Here is a 22,739-nt window from a genome sequence, read left to right as displayed (position 1 = left end):
AGCATCGCTTCTGCCATGGACTTGAGAGAAGAAAGTAGGCAGCGAAACTCGTCAACGCCGATTGCTTGTATAGCTGTTAAAATGAGTTGGGATGGGTTCGCAGAAAGACTCTCCCTGCATCTCCGGACTCTTTCATCCAAGCTTTCACTGAAAGGCTGACAGGACTACTTAAAACTCCAGTCCTATGCCGAAGACTACTACCCTCCATAAGAGACTATTGAAAACTTCTGAAAATTCTCTGCCAACCTCCTGGGACGAAAGGCAAAGAAGGACTGGGGGATGGGGGGGGATATCTGTTCAGTGCTAGTAATCACTCAGCTAATATGCCGGTTGTTAATCTGTCTATTAGTCATACACAATTATAGGGCACAGACCCACATCACATCGCCGCCTGCCCGGCACTCACTGCCTCTCATTCTCTGTAACACAGAGAACAGCATGGATGAGAGGCAGTAAGTGCCGGGTATGAACAGCTAGAGAGCTGAAATTGCCATATGAGTGTCTCACTGAATGAAGGGAGACACAGGAGCATGCAGGGACGAGAGGAAAAGAAAGGATCCTGTACTAGTCGGAGCTTTTGGGAGACGTCGGAGAAGGAGGGGTCAGGGGGCCATTTCAAAACAGCCAGATGACATCAGTAAGTTTATTTTCTGCCAAAGTTTATTTAGATGAAAATTGGGCTACAGTTTACTGTAAAGATCGTTAATTAACTAATCTAAATAAGTTACAGTAATTTTTGGGTTGACTGTCCCTTTAAGCCTTTGGCTGGGTGTCTATGCCTCCTCCTGGTGGCCAGGTTCTGAATTCCCAAAAGTAATAAATGTAGCTGTGGACTCTTTCCATTTATGAAGAAACATAAAATAACTAAAGTGTCTCATGATTATATTTTGGGATACAGAATCACATAGTCAACATAATTCTACTTGGATAGTAACTTGGAATTTCTGATAGTCACAACGTCTATGTCCCAGAGGTCAAAACTTGCATGATGAAACTGCACTTCCTATTAGGAGAGGATAGTCATGTAGTCTTTTTTTGTAATGGGAAAAGTCATCAAAAACTTTCCTAGTGATACATACTGTGCAGTTGACATTCAGTAGAACATTATGTCTGGTGCCTCAGTCAATTGAATTACTATTAGCAAAGCAACAGTTATGAAGTGTTCTTTGTGTTTTACAGATGCCTAACAGCATTACTTCAGCACTTGATAAAACACAAAATAATAGAGAATGAACTCTCCATCCCACACTTGTATTATTCTAACTGAATAATTGATCCACTCAAGGAGTAAGTGATGCTGTTCAAAGCAGAAAAACAGTCTACATCAACAAATAAGCTATTGTCAGACTGTAAATAAGCAGACGATAAGAATTCTTTTTAAATTTGCATTACATTTCATAAGGAAAGATTTAGGAATAACCATGAAAAAGAAAAGAAGAATACACGTATGTGACATTTCAGCAATGCACACATTATCTTGGTTTTGGACAGACTGCTTAGGTAGTGAAAGACTTGATCTAAATATAAAATAAGCAATACCTGCAGCAGCGAATGAAGCATACAATGAAAGACACTTCATTTCAGCTGAAGACTGCCGACTAACAGGCAAAATCATAATGTAGCAGGAGATGCAAATCAGATACATAGTTCAGTCCAGTAAATGGCAAAAAAGGTTAACAGGAACAAGAGGTAGAGCATTCTGGTTACAAGAGCTCAGTCCAGTATATAGAAAACAACATAGCTGGAATAAGAGATACTGCAAGGCTGTTTCAGAATGCTAAGAACACTAACAAGCATAATGATACTCAGGAATTTAAGTGGATGGAGATTAAACAATAGTAGTATCCAATAAAACCTGCCCAAGCAATCAGCAGCAGTATCATTAATTGTGCTGGATCAAATCAGTCATACGCAGGTATTCAGAAACAGATCCAAAGGCAGGCCAGAAAGAAGTATTTCAAATTACGTTAGGGTATCTAAAGGATTTTTGGGCTTTTAGCCCAGTGTAGAATTATACACTAATAATCTCAAAAATAGTAAGTTTAAAATTTAACACTTTATTGAAGAAAGTCAATAACAACAAAAATCTATTGTTGTGTCTCCGGAAAGGGAATGTTACAACCAATCCTTATATTCAATAGGAGTCCAACACAAATTTAAAAACAGAAAGGATCATGAGGCCCAAGGGAAGTGTGTTAGTTGTAGGATAACTCCAAATTAGGGTTGGTTGTTCCTTAAAAAGCATTAATCATTCACATTATACTATGCTCAAGAAAAAGTGGAGATTATCAAACCACCTAATATATAACCACACCCTATAAGGATCTCAGCAATCTATTTTATGTATACACACAGTGTTGGTTCACAATAAAAGTAGTGATTATATCATGTAGTGCTGAAAAGATTGGCTGCAATTATATTGTTGACAGTTAATTTGTCTAAGTGGCTGTATAGTCTAAACAAAAAAGGAGCTGATTGTATTCAATAATTCTCTTATATATACTGTATTCACAGTTCTATATGAGTTTCAGCCAACAAATTAGACTATCTCTTTAAGAACTAGGCAGCTGGATGATTTAATCTCTGTTTCAATTCTCAACATTATAAAGATGTGTGGAAGTTATAGGGTTAACATCATCGCTCAAAGCATCCAAAGCAAGCATTCCTATGCGCTCAAAGGCATCCTCCTACCTGCAAACTTCGAGGGGGTTACCCAGTCAGCCGATTTCTGGCTAAATACCCTAAATATTTATCGACACACACACCAAAACACTCATTATTGTGAATTGCGATATAGATTATGGTAATATAGCACCTTAGTATTATCAAACGGTTAGTTGCAGAACTTATTAAACTTAGTCGTAAAATAACGCTAAAAGACTGTGTATATTTCAACACCAACTTCCAATTTCGTAAGTATTATTCATTAGCTTCAATTAAAATATCTGTATTTAAAGTAAAGCAACTATGTCTATAATCTATATATAACAATGTATCAAAGTATATTGCACTGAGTGTTTAGCCTCTAACAATTGAAGCACACACTATCCCTATGGCCCTGCCCACCACTTCAGATAGAAGCATTTCACAAAGGTATTCAGCAAATAAGGGTATAGCTGATACCACAATCACACTAGAACAGCAGGGCTATACATTGGTATTTATTTATAAGCAGAAATAATGATCCCGCTCAGAGCACAGACACACTGACTCAATACACAGAGCAATGACAGAATCATTTCAAATCCAAGTAACACCTGTAACCAACTATGACATCACAACAGTTTCACAAAAACAGTGCTGGTGTTTCGTCTAAACGTTACCTGGCTGAACTATAGTGAGCAGTACTGCCAATTTGAAAATAAAACACCAGATGTCACCTATTAAACTGCTACATAAGTCACATAAGACAGGCTGCTACAACTGGTAAAAAGAGAGTATATCATTAACCACTTGCCTAAGTGGGCTACAAGATATTGCAGTATTCCTCATCCAAAAAAAACTTGATTTTCAGAATTAGTAATTTGGCAATGAAGCCGCAGCATCAACATGCTAAAGTCTTAATAATCTCCTGTCTTGCCAATATAACCAATATAAGAATCATGTTCTTTTCAGCAAGATAAGAAAAAGGTTTCTGATTAACTTGTTTAATGTTTTGAATTACTGCAGGAAACAGAGCACCAAGATGTACCAAGCATAACTGGAACTTCAAATCACATTAGCATTTATTGGAAAAAAAAAATATTATTAGATTATCAATTCTGGCACAACAAAAAGGTTGGAAATCTAAAGCATCTGACTCTTTCAGCATCCACGTGGCACCGTGATAACGCCAATATTATAAATTATATCAGTTTTATATAACACAAATTACTGTTTTCATGAAAGCAGTGGTATAGTAAAACCAAACCACCATTGCACATATAAATGTGTTTTGTGTGAAAGTGCAGATAACCACAGCTAGGGATTAAATAAGATTAATTTGCAGTTTACATCTGACTATTAGACTTCCAATATCTTAAGAAAAACATCCATTTGAAAAGAGAATTATCATGGAACACTAATTTGGTGACTGATGAAACATGCTTTTGTTCTGAAGATATAAATGGTTCAGACAACTCTCAGGTTTACATCTGCCAAAATATTGTGTATTCCAGATTATTTAAATTAGCAGAGTTAAATCCTGACAAGATCACATCCCTGGATCTCTGACACTAGAATCTGTAGTGGTCACAGCCCAATATGACTCATACATGACATAAAGCATGACAGGAAAGAGATGAAATATAGAAGAGAATATTCTACAATATGGCGAAGGTGTCTACAGCATATCGTCATGGGGATCTAAACCAACAAACATATCTCTTTACCAGAGGATTAAGATCTGAAGCCATCAGATCCAGGGTTCTCCACAGAGAATTATGCCAGCCGATTGGAATTTTGTAGTAGGTGGGTGGCATTATGAAGTAGCAGGGAGGGGGCAGTGTAATATTCTTAAATATTATATAAATTTCTGATATACAAAGCACAAATTAAATTGCATAATTTAACATAAATGTATTTAATGATGATGTGGGCAATAAAATAAGAACATTTTTAATACTGGCTAATTTTAGCTTAATATTGGCTAAAATTTTAACTGGGTGGTCAGTAAAATCAGTTGAGTGGTGCCCCTGCTAAAAAGGTCCTGGGGACAACACTGAGATCTATTATTAGCAATCCTCAATTCTGTTAAGAATCTTAAAAAACAGAACATAGTGGTAGAAAGAGCACATCATACAGGTAATTCTAGGAACTCAACAGAAAACTCAGTACAGAAACGTCCTATTATAGTGAAATATTTGAATTTCCAAGATAAGACCAGTATTCTCAGAGCCTGTAGAAAGATGCAAACACTAGTAATAGACCAACACAGAATTCTGCTATTCCAGGATTTTTCATTTCAGACAGCAAACAAGCGAAAAACTATGTCACCACATTGTACCACATTAATTAACTTGGGCCTACCGGCCAGACTAGTATATCCAGCCGCAATCAAATTATATGCTGACAATGAGTTAATTGTACTAAGAACTCCACAAGAAGCTAAGAGCTATATAGATAAACATAAAGGAGACCATTAGACAGATAAGAGAGTAATGGAGAGACGAACCTTTGGGTTCATCTGTCACTATCCTATAAAAGCTTGAGATGCTGTTTTATTTAAGTATGTGCTTTTTCTTTTTCTTTTTGTGGACTCACATTATTTTCCCCTGTTTCACTGTACTTCACAAATATACATATAATCTCTGGTATAATATGTTTAAAGTTAGGGATAAGGTCGAGATACTGTTTTATTTACACGAATGTCTAACTATATAGCTATTGTTTTTTTGTTATATATATATAGTATATGAAAAGTGTACTCATCGATACTGGCACAACAGGACTAAGTTAAATATATGTTTTTTTTTATTGTGGGTTCATATCATCTCCTTTTGTTGTATCATATTTCAAAATTTCACATATAATCCCTGGCATAGTATGTTTAAGGCTAGGGATAAGGCTGGGATACTGTCTTGTGTATATGAATGTGTATTGCAATATAGCACATGTTCTCTTATCTATACGCCATATGAAAAATGTATTCACAAGTACTGGCACAATATATTTAAGCCCTGGGTTGGTAACATTCACCATCCCTGGTGGCAGGTAGAGTATTGGGTTGTGGGGGGGGGGAGACGATTGGAGGGGGGAATTTTTTTTTATTTTATTTTTTTCTCTCTTCCTTTCCCTTTCTTTGTATTTTGATATTTCTAAATTAAAATGCCACAATTAAAATTGATATCGTAGAATGTGGGGGGCATTTCCAGTCCGATGAAAAGGAAAAGAATTTTAACATATCTTAAAAAATTTAAAGCAGATATTATTCTGTTGCAAGAAACACACCTCACAACAATAGAACACAAGAAGTTACAAGCTAACTGGGTTCAGGAAGTGATTTTTACACCCTGTAGCTCCAGAAAGAGAGGGGTAGCAATTCTTATAAGAAAAGGGCTAAATTATCAGATTATTTCCAAGCAGATAGATCTAGAAGAGCGTTTTATTATTATTAAAATTAAAGTTGGAAGGGCGGAGCTTGGCCGTTCTGGGAAATGGCTGCGTGAAGAAATAGCTCCTAGGCCCTAAGTCTCTAAACCCAGCAGCCATCCACGACCTCAGCCTCTATGAACCCTTAACCGCAATGGTGATGGTCCCCTGACCCTGGAGCAACACTCCAACGGCTGCAAACCCCTTACAGTCAGACCGTGCGCGCTCATATCATCAGGCGCCGCACGGATCTGAGGGAGAAGACATCGCGCTCCTGGGCCTTATTAACGTCAGGGCCGGGCCCGATCAGATAAGAAGCTACACACGGACCTAGCATCCGCTGTTCCCCACCAACGGCCTTCTACAATCGCTGCCGCGATCACAGTCTTTTACTGCCTCACAAGATTGGAGCGCCTTCAGGGCGCAGTGCACGCTTCATAGCCACGAGGTGAGACAATCCACAGTGGGGGCCGCGAAAATTGACATCCCAGGCTATTTGCCACTCTGCTGCTTGGCCACCCATCGCAACACAGGGGGGCTAGGCGAGCAGACACCTCCCAGGGGAATACATAGTTAAACATCTGCAGCGGGAGAAAGGGCAACCCCGCCACATTCAGATAAGCTGTGAGACAGCAGGCACTATAAAGTCACATCATAAAACTACCGCCAGTAACCAGATCAGTATATGGGGCTTGCATCACACAACTCACAACAACCTCTGTGAAGCTCTCACGCTGCACACACATTGGGGTTACATTTTCTTATCACAATAAGCAGCACCACCCTTCACTCCCAAGACAGCCACAACTCCTGGAAAGTCTCAGTGCTGCACTGCTGTAGGAGCAGATCACTTGATTACAACTTTTGGCAGTATATAGAGGGAACCAGTCCAAGCCTCAACCTAAACATATTTGAACTTTTACCTATACCTCTAGCCCATAATAACTCAAAGAGGGCACACTCTCATCACCTGCACCAACCCCCACCATCCCATATAAATATGCCAGGGAAAAAAACAGCCAAGCTGGATAATGTCTTACAACCTAGAACTATGCAGCAGTTCCTAAAACAGCCTGAATCCACTTCAAAACAAGCTCAACACATCTCTGACAGCACCATGATCGCACCCAACCCCCAGCCTGGGGCCCAGGTTGCTAACCCTGACCCTGCTCCTGCCAATAATTCATCAATCACTAAAGAAGATCTAAAATCTTTATGCACCAAAGATGATTTCAAAGAGATGCTCACTGAAGTAAAGGGCTGGTATGGTGACCTCAAAAGGGACTTAACAAGGGTGACGCAGAGAGTTACCAATTTAGAAGAAAATCACAATACAACCAGTAATGACATCACTCATATGTCCCGCCTCCTCTATGATCAAGAAGAAACCATATACAATCTGCTAGAGAAGGTTGAAGACCTTGACAACAGGGGCAGGAGGAACAACCTGAGAGTGCGGGGAATTCCGGAATCTATTCACCCAGGAGCCCTGGAGGGTTGCCTACAAGCTTTGTTCCACACGTTAAAAGGTGATGAAAATGCTCCAGAGGTAGCTATTGAAAGAGCACACAGAGCCCTCAGGGCAAAGCCACCACCTAAAGCACCTCCCAGAGATGTAATCCTAAAGCTACTGCATTTCAAAGACAAGGAAGACATTCTAAAACACTCAAGACAGAAACCAGACTTCACACATGCAGGCATCCGCATCCAGATCTTTACAGATCTGAGCCCTACAACACTCCAGAAACGGAGGGACCTGAACCATATAACATCAGTGCTCAGAGAGAGGAAGATCGCCTACCGCTGGGGATTCCCAGTCAGCATCATCGCCACCAAAGGCAACACCACAGCTATCTACAAAACCCAAGATGACTTACCTCACTTTTGTGAGGCCCTGCAGATACACATCCAGACAGATGCCTCAACAAAAGATGGCACAGCCTCGAGGCTTCCTTTGGGGAGCAGGATGAGATCTACACCCACAACCTCTGTTGAGCGGGGCTCCCAAAAACACCCCTCGCTAGTGACTGTTGCTGATGATGTGGAAGAACCACATCAACAAATGGACTGCTCGCTCCTACAGCCCAGGTCAGGGACCAGCTCCTGAATCCAGGCGACAGGTCGTATGTGATATAATGTAATGTTACTCTTAAAGTTTACTTTTTCAAATGCTGGGTTTATTGACGGGGATATTACCCTACTTGTCTAGTTATTCATTGTCATTGATCACTGTTTGTATAGACCTTTAGAGTTAAATATACCTATCTAACATTAGCTCTCACGGCAGAGTAGCCGAATTGTAAGTATATTATAACTGTTTGCAACTTTATTCTCCCCCATCCCTTCTAAACCCCCCCCTCCTCCCTTCCTACCCTCCCCCACTCCTATCTCCAACCCACCTTCCTCCTACCATTGCACATCAAAGCAGAGAGACCTAGAAACTACACACCCCACAGACTTACAAAAGAGTAGGGCGCGTAAAGTAGCCAGACTTTGTCCAGCCCCCGGCACACCCGCACATAAACAGATAGATAGCAAATACTTGTTGTGCCCTGACACTACCCAATTAGATCCATTATAACTCAGCAACATGCAGCCGCACCCTATTAAATTCATAACAATTAACGCAAAAGGGCTCAATAGCCCTGAAAAGAGATCAATTGCTTTCACACAGTTACATAGGGCTGGAGGGGAAATTATCTGTATCCAAGAGACACATTTCAAAAAAGGGAGGGAACCCAGATACATCTCACATAGATATAACACCTTTTACCTCGCTTCGGGCTGCTCAAAGAAAGGCGGAGTGGGCATTTTCGTTAAGAATACGATCCCTTTCCAACCAACCCAGGTTCTTAAAGACCCCAACGGAGCATACTTGTTAGTGGTGGGAACACTGTTCGGCTCTTACATCACAATAGCCAACGTCTATCTACCAAACCAGGGTCAGCACACCACATTCAAACAGCTGACACAATTAATATTGGAACATACAAGGGGTATACTAGTTCTAGCAGGCGACTTTAACCTACCATTGGTCCCTTCCCACGACACCTCATCAGGGAAAACTAATATCCCACACAGAGTAATCAAAACTGTCAATTCACAACTTCGCTCACTAAAACTACACGACATATGGAGGTCATTACACCCAGACACCAGAGACTACACCTTCTTCTCACACCCACATCATGTCTACACCAGAATTGACTACCTCATAACTGACCAATTAGGCCTTTCTTTGGTCAACAAAGCTGATATACTGCCAATCACCTGGTCAGATCATGCACCCGTGCAATGCACATTTGAGTGGCCAAACGTACCCATAAAGCCATATAAGTGGAGACTCGACGAACACACGTTAGATAATCCTTTGCACAAACTGGCAATTGACACAACCCTACGACACTACTTTAACGAAAACCCTTTGGACGCCCTACCTACTTCCACGACTTGGGAAGCACACAAATGTGTGGCAAGGGGCGAATTCATAAGGCTTAAAGCCACAGAAACCAAACAAAACAGACAATTTTTAAACTCGTCCCTATCTCAGATACGTTATTGGGAAACTGAACTAAAAAAGAACCCCTCATCTACCACCATCTTAAAATCCCTAAACACAGTAAAGACTGATTTGAATAACCACCTTATCAAAGAATACCAGAGAAGGGCATCAATGCTTCAACAAAAATACTTTGAGATGAATGACAGAATAGGCTCCTCTCTAGCTAAGGCGCTGAAGCGCAAACAATTAAGCACACACATATACTCGTTAACAGACGCATCGGGGCATATTCAAAAAGAGAGTGAGAAAATAGCCGAGACATTCCGACGATATTATGAGACACTGTACAACATCACGAACAACAGCACACAATCAAACATAGACACATACCTAAGAGACATACAACTTCCCACACTCTCTCAAGAGGACTCGGAGCAACTTGACAGACCGATAACAGCTGACGAGGTTAAACTAGCCATCAAGAGCATGCCAAATGGAAAGAGCCCCGGGCCCGACGGACTGGGGGTAAAATACTACAAAGACTTCATACATCACTTACTAACCCCTCTCACACTCCTGTTTAATTCACTGTTAAAAGAGGGTGGCTTCACAGAACAGATGCTTGAGGCAAATATCACTGTCCTCCCCAAACAGGGTAAGACCCCGGATAGACCAGAGAACTTCCGCCCGATCTCGCTCCTTAACGTGGATGTAAAAATCTACGCAAAGGTATTAGCTAACAGAATCAATCGGATCTTGCCCACGCTGATACACCCAGACCAAGTGGGTTTCGTACCCGGGAGAGAGGCGCGCGACAACACACTGAAAGTGTTACAGCTCGTATCGCACGCGCAGCATCAGCATACACCCCTTATACTGGTCTCGACGGACGCTGAAAAAGCGTTCGACCGGGTACACTGGTCCTTCCTAAAAGCGGTACTAGCTAGAATGAAGTTTAGTGATACCTTAATTAAACAGATTTTTACTCTCTATGAAAATCCCTCCGCTAGGGTAAAAGTTAATGGCCTCCTATCAGACAGATTTCATATTAGAAATGGGACCAGGCAGGGATGCCCACTTTCGCCGATTCTCTTTGCTATTTCAATTGAGGCATTGGCGCAGAAAATTAGAGAAGACCCCCAGATCTCGGGAATTAAAACTAAATCAAACATACACAAGTTGGCTCTATACGCCGACGACGTCCTATTGACACTTACTGACATAGAGACTTCCCTCCCTAGGGTAATAGACACCTTTAGTGAGTACGGACAACTATCTAACTTCCACCTTAACGTAGCCAAATCAGAAATATTGAACATCACATACAACATAGAAGACTTGACTACAACATTAGGTGCCTGCCCCCTGAAACTCAAACGAGACAGTCTGAAGTATCTGGGGATATACATCTCCCCGGATGCTCAGACTGTATTCCGAGAAAATTACAAGAGCTTAGAAACCACGCTGATGGCAGATCTGTCTAGATGGAAGAATAAATCCTTCTCTTGGCTAGGACGAATAAATGTCGTCAAAATGAACGTGCTACCCCGACTGCTTTATATCCTCCAAACAACACCAATTCCCCTTCCAAGGAACTTTCTACAAAAAATGCAAAATTTAATCGAACAATATATCTGGGGAGGGATCAGACCAAGGGTAGCCAGGAGAACTCTGTACTTACCTAGGGACAGGGGGGGCTTGGGGGTCCCAAACATACTAACATATAAACAAGCAATCACACTGGGTAGATTGCTGGACTGGTGCTCGAATGACCCCAACAAAGAATGGATACGACTGGACTGCGATATTTTAGACACAACCAATGCAGGCCTAGGTGCCTGGCTACTAGAAAAGGATAGGCACACAGCCACAAAAACGTATCCCCTCCTGGCAGATTTCTATTCCACCTGGGACAAGATAATAAACACTACAACGCATATAACAACCAAACATTCCCCACTAACCCCTACTTATCACAATGCTGCATTACCATGGAATTACCCTGATAATAGAGCCACCGCTGACACACCCTTAAATAACTACGTCATCAAGTCACTGACAGACGGACACAAGCTCAAGACATTAGCGGACATCCTGAAGGATCATCCTCTTTTGGGGATGAGCTGGTACTCGCACATGCGGTTAAACCACTACATTGTGACACATAAACACAGACCTTGTTTAACCAGAGCGCCCACCACCTTCGAGACCTTGTGCCTGAAGGACTCACCGACTGCTCATGCAATCTCACTACTCTATAAACTGCTACTGTCAGATGACGCCCAGACACTCCCTTCCTACACGAAAATATGGGAAAAGGAATGGCAAACTGAGATTGACCATGGGGACTGGCAGAACGCCTTTTTAGTGACCAAGTCAGCCTCAATCTCCATGAGAGTGCAGGAATCCAGTTTCAAATGCCTAGCAAGGTGGTACCTCACGCCCAGCAGGCTACAGAAGATTTATAAACAGGCCTCAGGCAAATGCTGGAGGGACTGTGGCGCAGCTGGCACACCAACACACATATGGTGGGAATGCCCCAAGCTAGATGATTATTGGGTTGGCGTCCTTAATCACATGGAACTAGTCCTGGGGAAACCACTGCAGAACGGCCCAAAAACATTACTATACCTCTCATTGCCCAAATTGCCTAGTAAAGCCAGTAGAGCACTACTACTGATTATGCTGAATGGAGCCAAATTGCTGATCCCAAGGCATTGGAAATCCAGCACCACTCCGACATTTAAGGAATGGCAAGAACAAGTAGATACGCTGCTACACCTAGAAAGATATCACCACATCCAGCATGGGACTGTGGACACACACGAGATGATGTTGGAAAACTGGGCGACACACAGACAACGGACAGACAACGGATAGTGTAGGGAAACTTTGACTACTGCACAGACTTCTGATCCATCCACTGACCCCCCCCTCCCCCATCCTTCCTCCTTTTCCTGCCTCATACTTACCTATCCCCCCCACCTAATCTTCATGAGATTTGCACAAACGAACCCCAAACAATCCCCCCCCTCCTCTTTCTCTCCCTCTACTCTCTGCTTCTCACTCTCTGGTGATCCTAGATTATGTATGTATAACTTAGTAGGAATGGCCGTAAAACACCAGGAAAAGTGCACTGCTGGACTTTTGGACTTTTTAACATACAAGTGCACATTGACCTGTGTTCTGATCCCTTTGGAGCTAAAACTCCACATGTTCTATGAGCGGCCAGTAATTTATCATGTTTAGGGGAGCTAGGGGAAGAATGGTTCTCACATGTTATTGTTAGACATCGCTATTTGCAATGTATTGACCGCATAACTATGTTTTCACATGCATCTTTGCAAAATTTGAAAAACTTGTAACCTTTTGAATACCTTTCAATAAAGCTTTTTTGAAAAAAAAAAAAAAAAATTAAAGTTGAATCTCTCCTATATACAGTCTGTAATGTTTATGGACCTAATAAAGTGTATATATGTTTTTGGGAGGCTTTGAAGCTGAAATTGTTTGAATATGTGGACACAAATATGGTGGTAGCAGGAGACTTTAACATGGTTTTCAATAATATTGATAGACTTCAGACTACAAAACAAAGAATTCCCAGGGTCTCTCAAAAAGCAGTCAAGATTCTTAAATCACACTGTAGAGTTCTTAAGATAAGGGATATCTGGAGACATTTATACCCTAATTCTAGAGCGTTTACATATGAGTCCAAACAATACAGGTCATATTCTCGTATTGACTTTTTTTTGGGTTCAGACAGTTTGTTTAGAAGTGAGATAAAAACGCAAATAGGGGACTTCACCATTTCAGACCATGCCCCTATATATTTGGAGTGTGGATCTGACAATAACACACATCAAACAACCAGAGGTTATTCTTTCCCGCGATACTTATATAACAACGCTAATTTTAGGAAGTACATTACAGATAGGTGGCATGAGTATGCAACACAAAATTCTGAATATAGCTGTAAACCCGAGATTTTTTGGGAAACAGCCAAAGCTGTGATAAGAGGAGAAATAAAAAACTATATGTCTAGACTTAGGGCAAGAACACGTCTAAGGGAAATCGAACTCTCCAACTGTCTCAGGAATGCATATAATGCCTATATAATGGCTCCCACATCGATCAATTGGCAGAAATATAGCAAAGCGAAACAGGAGTGGGACTCAGTTAGTCTGCAGAAAACAACTCGTCAAGATTTACATCAAAGAACTATTTATCATAGATATGGCAGTAAAATTGGTAAGCTTCTAGCTAATTGCGTCAAAGTATGTAAATCTCAGAAAACCATCAAGTCTGCTATAGTAGATGGTACTCGAGTCACTGAAGCAGAAGCAATCAAAAAAGGCTTTGTTAGCTTTTTTAAAAAATTGTACTCTGCCCCACAGATAGATAGTCAAAATAAAGATTGGTTTTGGGGAAAAATTTCTCTTCCAAAACTAACTACAGATGAGGTAGACAATTTAAATTTACCTATCACTTCGACAGAAATTTGCCAAGCGGTAGATAAATTAAAATTGGATAAAGCCGCTGGCCCGGATATGTTACCAGCCGAATTTTATAAAATTCTTAGGGAAGAGACAAACGCCCCACTGGTAAAGCTATTTAATGAGTATCTTTGTAATGGTGGGGTCCCCTTTTCCTACTTTGTAGCATCCAGAATTGTACTCGTTCCAAAAAAAGATAAAGATCCAGAAGCATTGGACTCATATCGTCCCATTTCACTGCTTAATGCAGACTATAAAATTTATACAGCAATTTTAGCAAATAGACTTAAGGGAATCCTCGGCTCTTTGATACATATGGACCAGGTCGGTTTTATGTTACATCGGAATCCAACGGCTAGTATTCGTAAAATTTTACTTCTTTTAGATTTCTTTCGGCCTGAATGCGTGAATAGGCGAGCAAAGCCGGCGATTCTTTCGCTAGATGCCCAGAAGGCATTCGATTCGATTACTTGGGACCATCTTTTTTTCACTATGCGACAATTTGGTTTCAGAGGTAACTTTTTAAATTGTATCAAAGCTTTATATACTAATGCTTCTGCCGTGTTGTTGGTAAATGGCATACCCACAGAAACTTTTCACATTCTGACAGGTACAAGACAAGGCTGCCCGATTTCACCCCTTCTTTTCAATCTTGCAATCGAACCACTGGCAACTATGTTAAAAAAAGCATCTAGTAGTAATTTAAGATATTTATCTCCTAGCAGAATTCCTTCTATACGCAGATGATTTACTATTATTCCTTAACAACCCTCAATTTGAGATCCCTACCCTACTGGAAATAATTAATACATTTGGAACATTTTCGGGATATAAAATAAATGCAGCAAAATCAGATTTACTATGGATAACAAAATCTGCAAGTAGTGGTTATACCCCACCCTTTAAAGTCGCGGATTCACATATTACATATTTGGGTATTAAGATTAGCACCGACCCGGCAGAGTGGTACTCTCTGAATTTTACTCCGCTGCTGAATACAGATAGAGCTTAGAAATTGGGCAAAATTTCCTTTGTCACTGACGGCAAAAATTAACCTGATAAAAATGATTACTTTACCTAAATTGATGTATTTAATGCAAAATATCCCAATTCCAATAACAAAATCTGATCTTAAGCGCTTAAATAGCTCTATCAGACTGTTTATTTGGGGTAGTGGCAAAAAGCGTATAGCTTTACAGAAGTTGTCACAGTTAAGACAATACGGGGGTCTAGCGCTACCAAATTTCTGTACCTATAATAAAATATGTCTGGCAAAGATAGCTATGGACTGGCTTACTGGGGGAAACTACGTGGCGTCATTAGAAATAGAACAAAAATTAGTCTTGCCATATGACCTACAGGCCCTATTACATTGCCCGATTAAGAAATTACCATGCATGGCCAAAAATAAACCTACTTTGTTTCATATCATTAAAGCCTGGCAGGGTATTAGGACTAGTATGAACGATAACCCGCTGATCTCGAATCTAGTTCCTATCCCTGGGAACCCTTGCTTCCCATCAGGAATCAAGAGTCAAATGTTTAATAAATGGGCTATACTAGGACTCAAATATTTATCTCAGTTTAGGGATCCAGAAACTACCCTGGTATATACATTCACAGCGCTTAGAGATCAGTTCCAACTTAACAATACAGAATTTTACGCTTATTTACAAGTCCGGCATTGGTATAATGAAACCATCAAAAATTGCACCAAGGAGTGGGTACACCCGGGTATTAAAATGGGGCTTGCTCTTTTTAAGGCGGGTAAACGTTCAATTAGCTACTGGTACCGGATGGTACAAACGGAGGCCGGTGAAATAAATATATTAGAGATATCTGCAAAGTGGGCTACAGATATCCAAAACATGGAGCCATATAAAATAAAACAGAGTATAATTGCGGCAGAGCATGCAACTCTTTCCGCATCATGGCGAGAATCACAGTTTAAAATCTTGAACCGTATGTATATACCACCGGCTAGCCTAAATAGATGGTACGGGAATGTTTCAAATCTGTGCCCTCGATGTAGTTCCATCAGTGCCGACCTGGTTCACATGTTCTGGAGCTGCCCCAAGATCCAGCAATTTTGGCAGCGAGTACAGTTCTGGATGAATAGATTATTGAATATACAGATACTCATAGAGTTACAGCATATTTTCTTTCTGATTAATTTGAGAGATCTTGGGGAATACGTCTACAATATTGATTTCATTAATACAGCAATTCTGGGAGGCAGATACCTTATCCTAAAAAATCGGAAAGCCACAAGGGAACCTACAATTAATAATCTAACTTTCTTTCTTCATTCACAATATCAAATAGAACAAATTGACAGTCAGGGAATTAATCATCAACACAAATTCGAAAACAAATGGCTAGAATTTATCAGGAGATATAGAAATAATATATAACTACAATCGAAACTCTCCTCTGTATTTTGTTTTTCTTTTTCTCCCTTTTTTTTTTTTTCTCTCCTTCTCCCTGATCATCGTGTCCTAACCCCCCCCCCTTTCTTATTAAGGACGGTTTACAGAATATGGTATAGTATAGGTAAGATTAGTGAAACGCTAAGTCAATCTTTGGTAGTAACTTTAGTTTAAATGTATAAGAATTTTTATTTTTTCATTGCCTCCTGAATTTAATGTCTAGAAAATGTTGAGGCTCGTTTCTTTTTTTATCATGAATACAACTAATATTATGTATAGTAGTAGAAATAAAGTACTGCTAAGCTAATTATATAAGAAGAGACATGGATGATAAATGTTCTGTAATTTATTATTATGTTTATGTGGAAACAACATGTATACTTTGTTTATGTCTTGCGAACCTCAAACAATAAAAACAAAATTTACAAGAATCTTAAAAAATGTCTGATTCTGCATATCACCTCAGTTTCCAGCAGAGTAAATTTACCTTTCCCCCCATTTACTTGTCTTAGTTAAAATTTATAATATATATATATATATATATATATATATATATATATATATATATATACAGTATATATATATGGTCAAGATCAATAGCATTTTACACATCAGGAGCTGTTTTACCCAGGGTTGCATAGATCATGCTCTAGAACAGGGGTAGAAAAATCTGTTTAAAATATAGGAGCCAGTAAGAATATTTAAGAGCGAGGCACACTTTTAGGAGCCAGACAGTGGTATTTGTATATAGATATATGGAGAATAACCCATAAAGATAGGAGCCAGTGGCTCCCAGAATCCTGGTTTTGTCGAGCCCTGCTCTAGAAACACACAAATCTAGTAATTGTACAATCAGGCACCATAGTTAATTTTACCAATAAGATGCACCTTTGTAGTTGTATCGGACACATGAGCATGAACAATTGCATTTATTTTGACAAATCTGACAGTAAGATGCAATTTAAAAAATAAATACTATAATACTACGTACTTTAGGACAAAGAGGATTTCTTGCTGTTTCAATCATCAAATCTGATCCCATTCTCTCTCTAAAAGAAATAAAAGATTGACAGACAATTAGTATGCAATTAACATAAAACACTGCATTTGTGATAAATGCAGTCAATATTTATTTATCAGTATTGTCCAGTCACTGCCAAATACAAAGATTTTTTGCAAAATAATTAATGGGAAAGTGAGAAAAAGTCTAACAATCCCCCCCATAATTTATTCTTCCCAGATAAATTCCTTTCCTTCTTGGCAGGGAGAGTCCACGACTTAATTCCTTACTGTTGGGAAAAACAACAACACTGGCCACCAGGAGGAGGCAGAGACATCCTAGCCAAAGGCTTAAATAAAACTCCCACTTCCCCTATCCCCCAGTCATTCTGCCGAGGGAACTAGGAAAAGTAGGAGAAACATCAGGGTATAAAAAGGTGCCAGAAAAAATATAAAAATAGGGGCCGCCCATCGAAAAATAAATTACGGGCGGGGTCGTGGACTCTCCCTGCCAGGAAGGAAAGTAATTTATCTGGTAAGCATAAATTATGTTTTCCCTCCATAAGGCAGGGAGAGTCCACAACTTCATTCCTTACTGATAGGAAAACTATACCCAAGCTCAAGAGGACACTGAATGAATAACGGGAGGGAACAGAAAAAAGAGGCGGACCCTATTCTGAGGGCACCACAGCATACAAAAAGTTGCTCCAGCCGAAGCAAACAGATCAAACTTGTAAAATTAAGAAAAAGTGTGTAAGGAGGACCAGATAGTCGCCTTACAAATCGGATCCATTGAGGCTTCGTTCTTAAAAGCCCAACAGGAAGCCACTGATCTAGTGGAATGTTATCCTCTCAGGAGGCTGTCGTCTCACTGTCTCATAAGCTAAGCAGATGACATTCCTCAACCAGAAAGATAGGGAAGTTGTAGTAGCCTTCTGCCCCTTACGCTTCCCCAAATAGATGAAAAACAAAGAGGAAAATTGTCTGAATTCCTTAGTAGCCTGAAGATAGAACTTCAAGGCACGAACCACATCTAGATTGTGAAGCAAACGTTCCTCCGCTGAAGAAGGATTCGGACACAAGGAAGGAACAACAATTTCTTGATTAATGTTACGATTCAACACCACCTTAGGGAGGAACCCTACTTTAGTGCGTAAAACTGCCTTATCAGCATGAAAACACAGATAAAGGAGATCACATTGCAAAGCAGAAACTCTGCATGCAGAGAAAATACCCAACAAAAAAATAACCTTCCAAGACAACAATTTAATGTCAACAGTATGCATAGGTTTAAACAGAGCCTGTTGCAAAACACTAAGAACAATATTTTGGCTCCAAGGCGGAGCCCCAGATCTAAACACAGGTCTGATCCTAGTCAGAGCCTTAACAAAGGACTGCACATCCGGAAGCTAAGTCAATCTCTTGTGCAGTAAGACCGACAGGGCCGATATCTGTCCCTTCAGGGAACTAGCAGATAGACCCTTCTCCAGTCCATCCTGGAGAATAGATAAAAATCTGGCAAGCTTAACCTTATGCCATGAAAAACTACTCTCTTCACACCAGTAAAAGTAAGTCCTCCACACTTTATGATAGATACGAGTAACTGGCTTACAAGCTTGAACCAGTGTGTCGATAACACCCTCAGAAAACCCTCTCTTGGCTAAGACTAAGCGTTCAATTTCCAAGCAGTCAGCCTCAGAGAATCTAGGTTTTGATGAACAAAGGGACCCTGTATCAGCAGATCTCTGCGACAAGGTAACCTCCACCGAGGAGATGAGGACATCCCCACCAGAGCCGCAAACCACGCCCTTCGTGGCCACGACGGAGCAATCAGAATTACAGATGCTCGCTCCTGCTTGATGTGAGCCACCACACAATGGAGAACCGGTAATGGAGGAAAAAGATATGAGTCTGAACCTCCATGGTACTGATAGGGCATCTATCAGTTCCGCCTGAGGATCCCTCGACCTGTACCTGGGTAGCTTGGTATTGAGACGGGATGCCATGAGATCTATCTCTGGCTTCCCCCACTCGCTGCATATCTCTGCAAACACCTTAGGGTGAAGAGACCATTCCCCTGGGTGAAAGAATTGTCTGCGGAGGAAGTCAGCTTTCCAGTTGTCCACACCCGGAATGTGGATCACTGGAAATCACGTACATTTGTGAGTCTTTGCCCATTCTAGGATCTGAGATACTTCTCTCATCGCCAAGGAAATTCTCGTTCTCCCTTGATGGTTGAAATGGAAAACTGAGGTTATATTGTCTGATTGGAATCTGATAAACTGGGACAAACCCAAAAGGGGCCAAGCCTTCAAGGCATTGAAGATTGCCCGGAGTTCCAAAATATTGAACGGAAGAGAGGACTCCTTCTGAGACCACAGTCCTAGTGCCTTCTTGGCACCCCAAAACGGCTCCCCAGCCAAAAATGCTTACGTTCATAGTCACAATCTCCCAGGAGGGTCTCAAAAAGCATGTGCCTTGGTACAGATGATCTGGACAGAGTCACCAGGAGAGCGAGTATTGACAGGCTGTCCAGCACCATCTGTTGAGACAGATCTGAATGGTCGCAATTCCATTTTCTCAGCTTGCATAGTTGTAAGGGTCTGAGATGGAATCTGGCAAAAGAAATGATGTCCATGCAAGACACCATAAGTTCCATTACCTCCATACACTGAGCCATTGAGGGTCTTGAGGAGGCCTGGAGGGCAAGACATGCAGAAGTTAGCTTGCAACGTCTCTGATCTGTGAGGAATATTCTCATGGATATGGAGTCTATTATAGTTCCCAGGAAATTCACCCTTGTACTTGGAGTAAGAGAACTCTTTTCCAAGTTTATCTTCCATCCATGTGATCGAAGAAGATTGAGAAGGGACTCTGAATGTTCTTCCGCTAAACAAAAAGATAGTGCCTGTATCAAGATATCGTTCAGGTAAGGCGCTACTGCAATACCTTGTGTTCTGGCAACGGCTAGAAGAGCCCCCAGAACTTTTGTAAATATCCTTGGAGCAGTAGCTAAGCCAAACGGAAGAGCTATGAACTGGAAGTGCTGGTCCAGAAAGGCAAACTTTAGGAACTGAAAATGCTCCCTGTGAATCAATACGTGAAGGTATGAATCCTTCAGGTCTATTGTGGTCATAAACTGTCCTTCCTGAACCAGAGGAAGGTTTGACCGTATAGTCAACATCTTGAAAGAGGTAATACTCAGAAACTTGTTTTGGCAATTTAGGTCCAGAATTGGACAAAAAGTTCCCTCCTTCTTAGGAACCATGAAAAGGTTTGAATAAAACCCCAAACCTCTTTATGCTGTAGGTACCAAGACAATTACTTCTAGAGAGGAGAGATCCTGTATGCAACCTAAGAAGGCAGCCCTCTTTTCTGGTCTTGTCGAAAGACTGGAGAGTAGGAATCTGCCCCTGGGCGGATGAGACTTAAATCCTATCCTTTATCCTTGAGATACAACCTTCAGGTTCCAAGGATCCTATACATCCTGGAACCAAGCGTCTGAAAAAAAGAGACAATCTACCCCCTACTCGATCCGATCCTGGATCGGGGGCCACCCCTTCATGTTCTCGGAGGGCTTCTAAGTCTGTTTGGACTTATTCCAGGAGTGAGCTGGCTTCCAAGTACTCTTGGGCTGTTCGGACTTGGAAGAGGACTGCTGTTGTTGTGACTTGTCAGCACTAAAGGAACGAAAATTAGACAGTTGCTTAGGCCTATTCTTCTTATCGTGCGGTAGGAAGGCACCTTTCCCTCTGCTAACCATAGAAATAATGGAGTCCAGCCCTGGACTGAATAAAATATTTCCCTTGAAGGGAAGAGAAAGGAGTCTGGATTTAGACTTCAACCAGAGAGCCTGGTGGACTAGATCCACCACAAAGCCAGCAGCTTTTGCCGCCAGTTGAAATAAAAACCCTGTATGTTGAAACATATTCCTTAGAAAAGTTTCCATTTTTTTATCCATAGGCTCTATAAAAGAAGAACTATCCTCCAGAGGGATAGTAGTATGCTTAGCCAGCGTGTAGATAGCGCCATCAGCCTTCGGGATGGAGCCCCACAAATCTAATTGAGAATCAGGGACCGGGAATATTTTTTTTTAAAGTAGACGAGGGGGAAAAATAAGTTCCTACTCTTTCCCAGCCATTCATAATGTTTGCCATCTTAACTGGCACAGGGAAAGTCAGGGAAACCTTTCTATCTTCATAAACCCTGTCTAATTTAGGGATCTTAGGCTCCTCAGGGAGTGTAGACTCTGGAACCTCTATAGTAGACAGAACCTCCTTTAATAAAAAACGCAGATGCTCAATTTTAAATCTAAAGGAGGGTTCCTCCGCTGAAGGAGGTTTAGTAACTGAAGTCTCCGACTCAGAAAGTTCACCCTCTGAAGCTACAGAGGTTAACTCATCTTCGGATAGCTGGGATATTGTAGCTAAATCCGACTCTAGAAGAACTATGTTTAACCTTTCTCTTGAGTTTGTTAGAGCGAGGTAAGGCTCTCAGGGCCACAGACATCGCAGATTGTAACTGCGCGGCAAAGTCTGCAGGAAGAAGGCAGTCTCCGGATGTGCTACGGGGAACTGCATATGGAGTGGATAATGTAGCAAGGGTAGTAATCTCACGGGACGCTGAGCCCTGAGAGGTAGACAGCTCAGAAGGACTAAGAGCCTTTGCAGGCTTGTCTTCCTTCTTAGACTTTATAACGGTGTTAAGGCATGTGGGACATAATTGATTGGGTGGGAAAACCACAGCCTCCTCACAATATAAAGTCAGCTGGAAAAAAAGCCCACTCCAGATGGAGGATTAGTTGAGCCATGGGGAACTGCATGTGGAGCAGGTAATGTAGAAAGGGTAGTAATTTCTCAGGACCTAGATTCCTGAGAAGTAGACGGTTCAGAAGGGCAAATAGTGCTATGAGTATTAGCAGGCTTATCTACCTTCTTAGACTTTAGAACAGTGTTTAGGCAAAAGGAACAAAATTGAGCAGGCGGGCAAACCACAGCCTCCTCACAATATAAACAGGAATTATTAATCAGTACAGAAGGAGCAGAACCTTCTATTGTAGTATCATAGTCCTCCATAGTTTTGTATATACCCACAGAAGGACAATCATTGATACTACCAATGGCTTGAGCACTCACCACCTCCTAGACCCAGACAGCTAACAGTGAAAATGCTCTCCTCAGGAGTGATGTCTGCAGCAGGATCTTAGGAAATGAAAGAGACTGAACCCGGTATTATGAGCTGTACAAC

General features: G+C 41.1%; 1 protein-coding gene across 1 annotated transcript in view; it reads right to left on the bottom strand.

The window, feature by feature from the left end:
* Window positions 1-22,739, bottom strand: part of PNPLA8 (patatin like phospholipase domain containing 8) — a 132,823-nt gene that overhangs the window by 27,459 nt on the left and 82,625 nt on the right. Inside the window, exon 7 of the mRNA XM_053719201.1 lies at window positions 17,485-17,542. Within this exon, the coding sequence (XP_053575176.1) occupies window positions 17,485-17,542 (58 nt within the window). The remainder of the gene's footprint in view (window positions 1-17,484; window positions 17,543-22,739) is intronic.

The sequence above is a fragment of the Bombina bombina genome, chromosome 6 (assembly GCF_027579735.1).
Source record: "Bombina bombina isolate aBomBom1 chromosome 6, aBomBom1.pri, whole genome shotgun sequence".
NCBI lineage: Eukaryota > Metazoa > Chordata > Amphibia > Anura > Bombinatoridae > Bombina > Bombina bombina.
The sequence above is the reverse complement of the archived record's forward strand: the minus strand, read 5'-3'. Positions and strand labels throughout refer to the sequence as shown.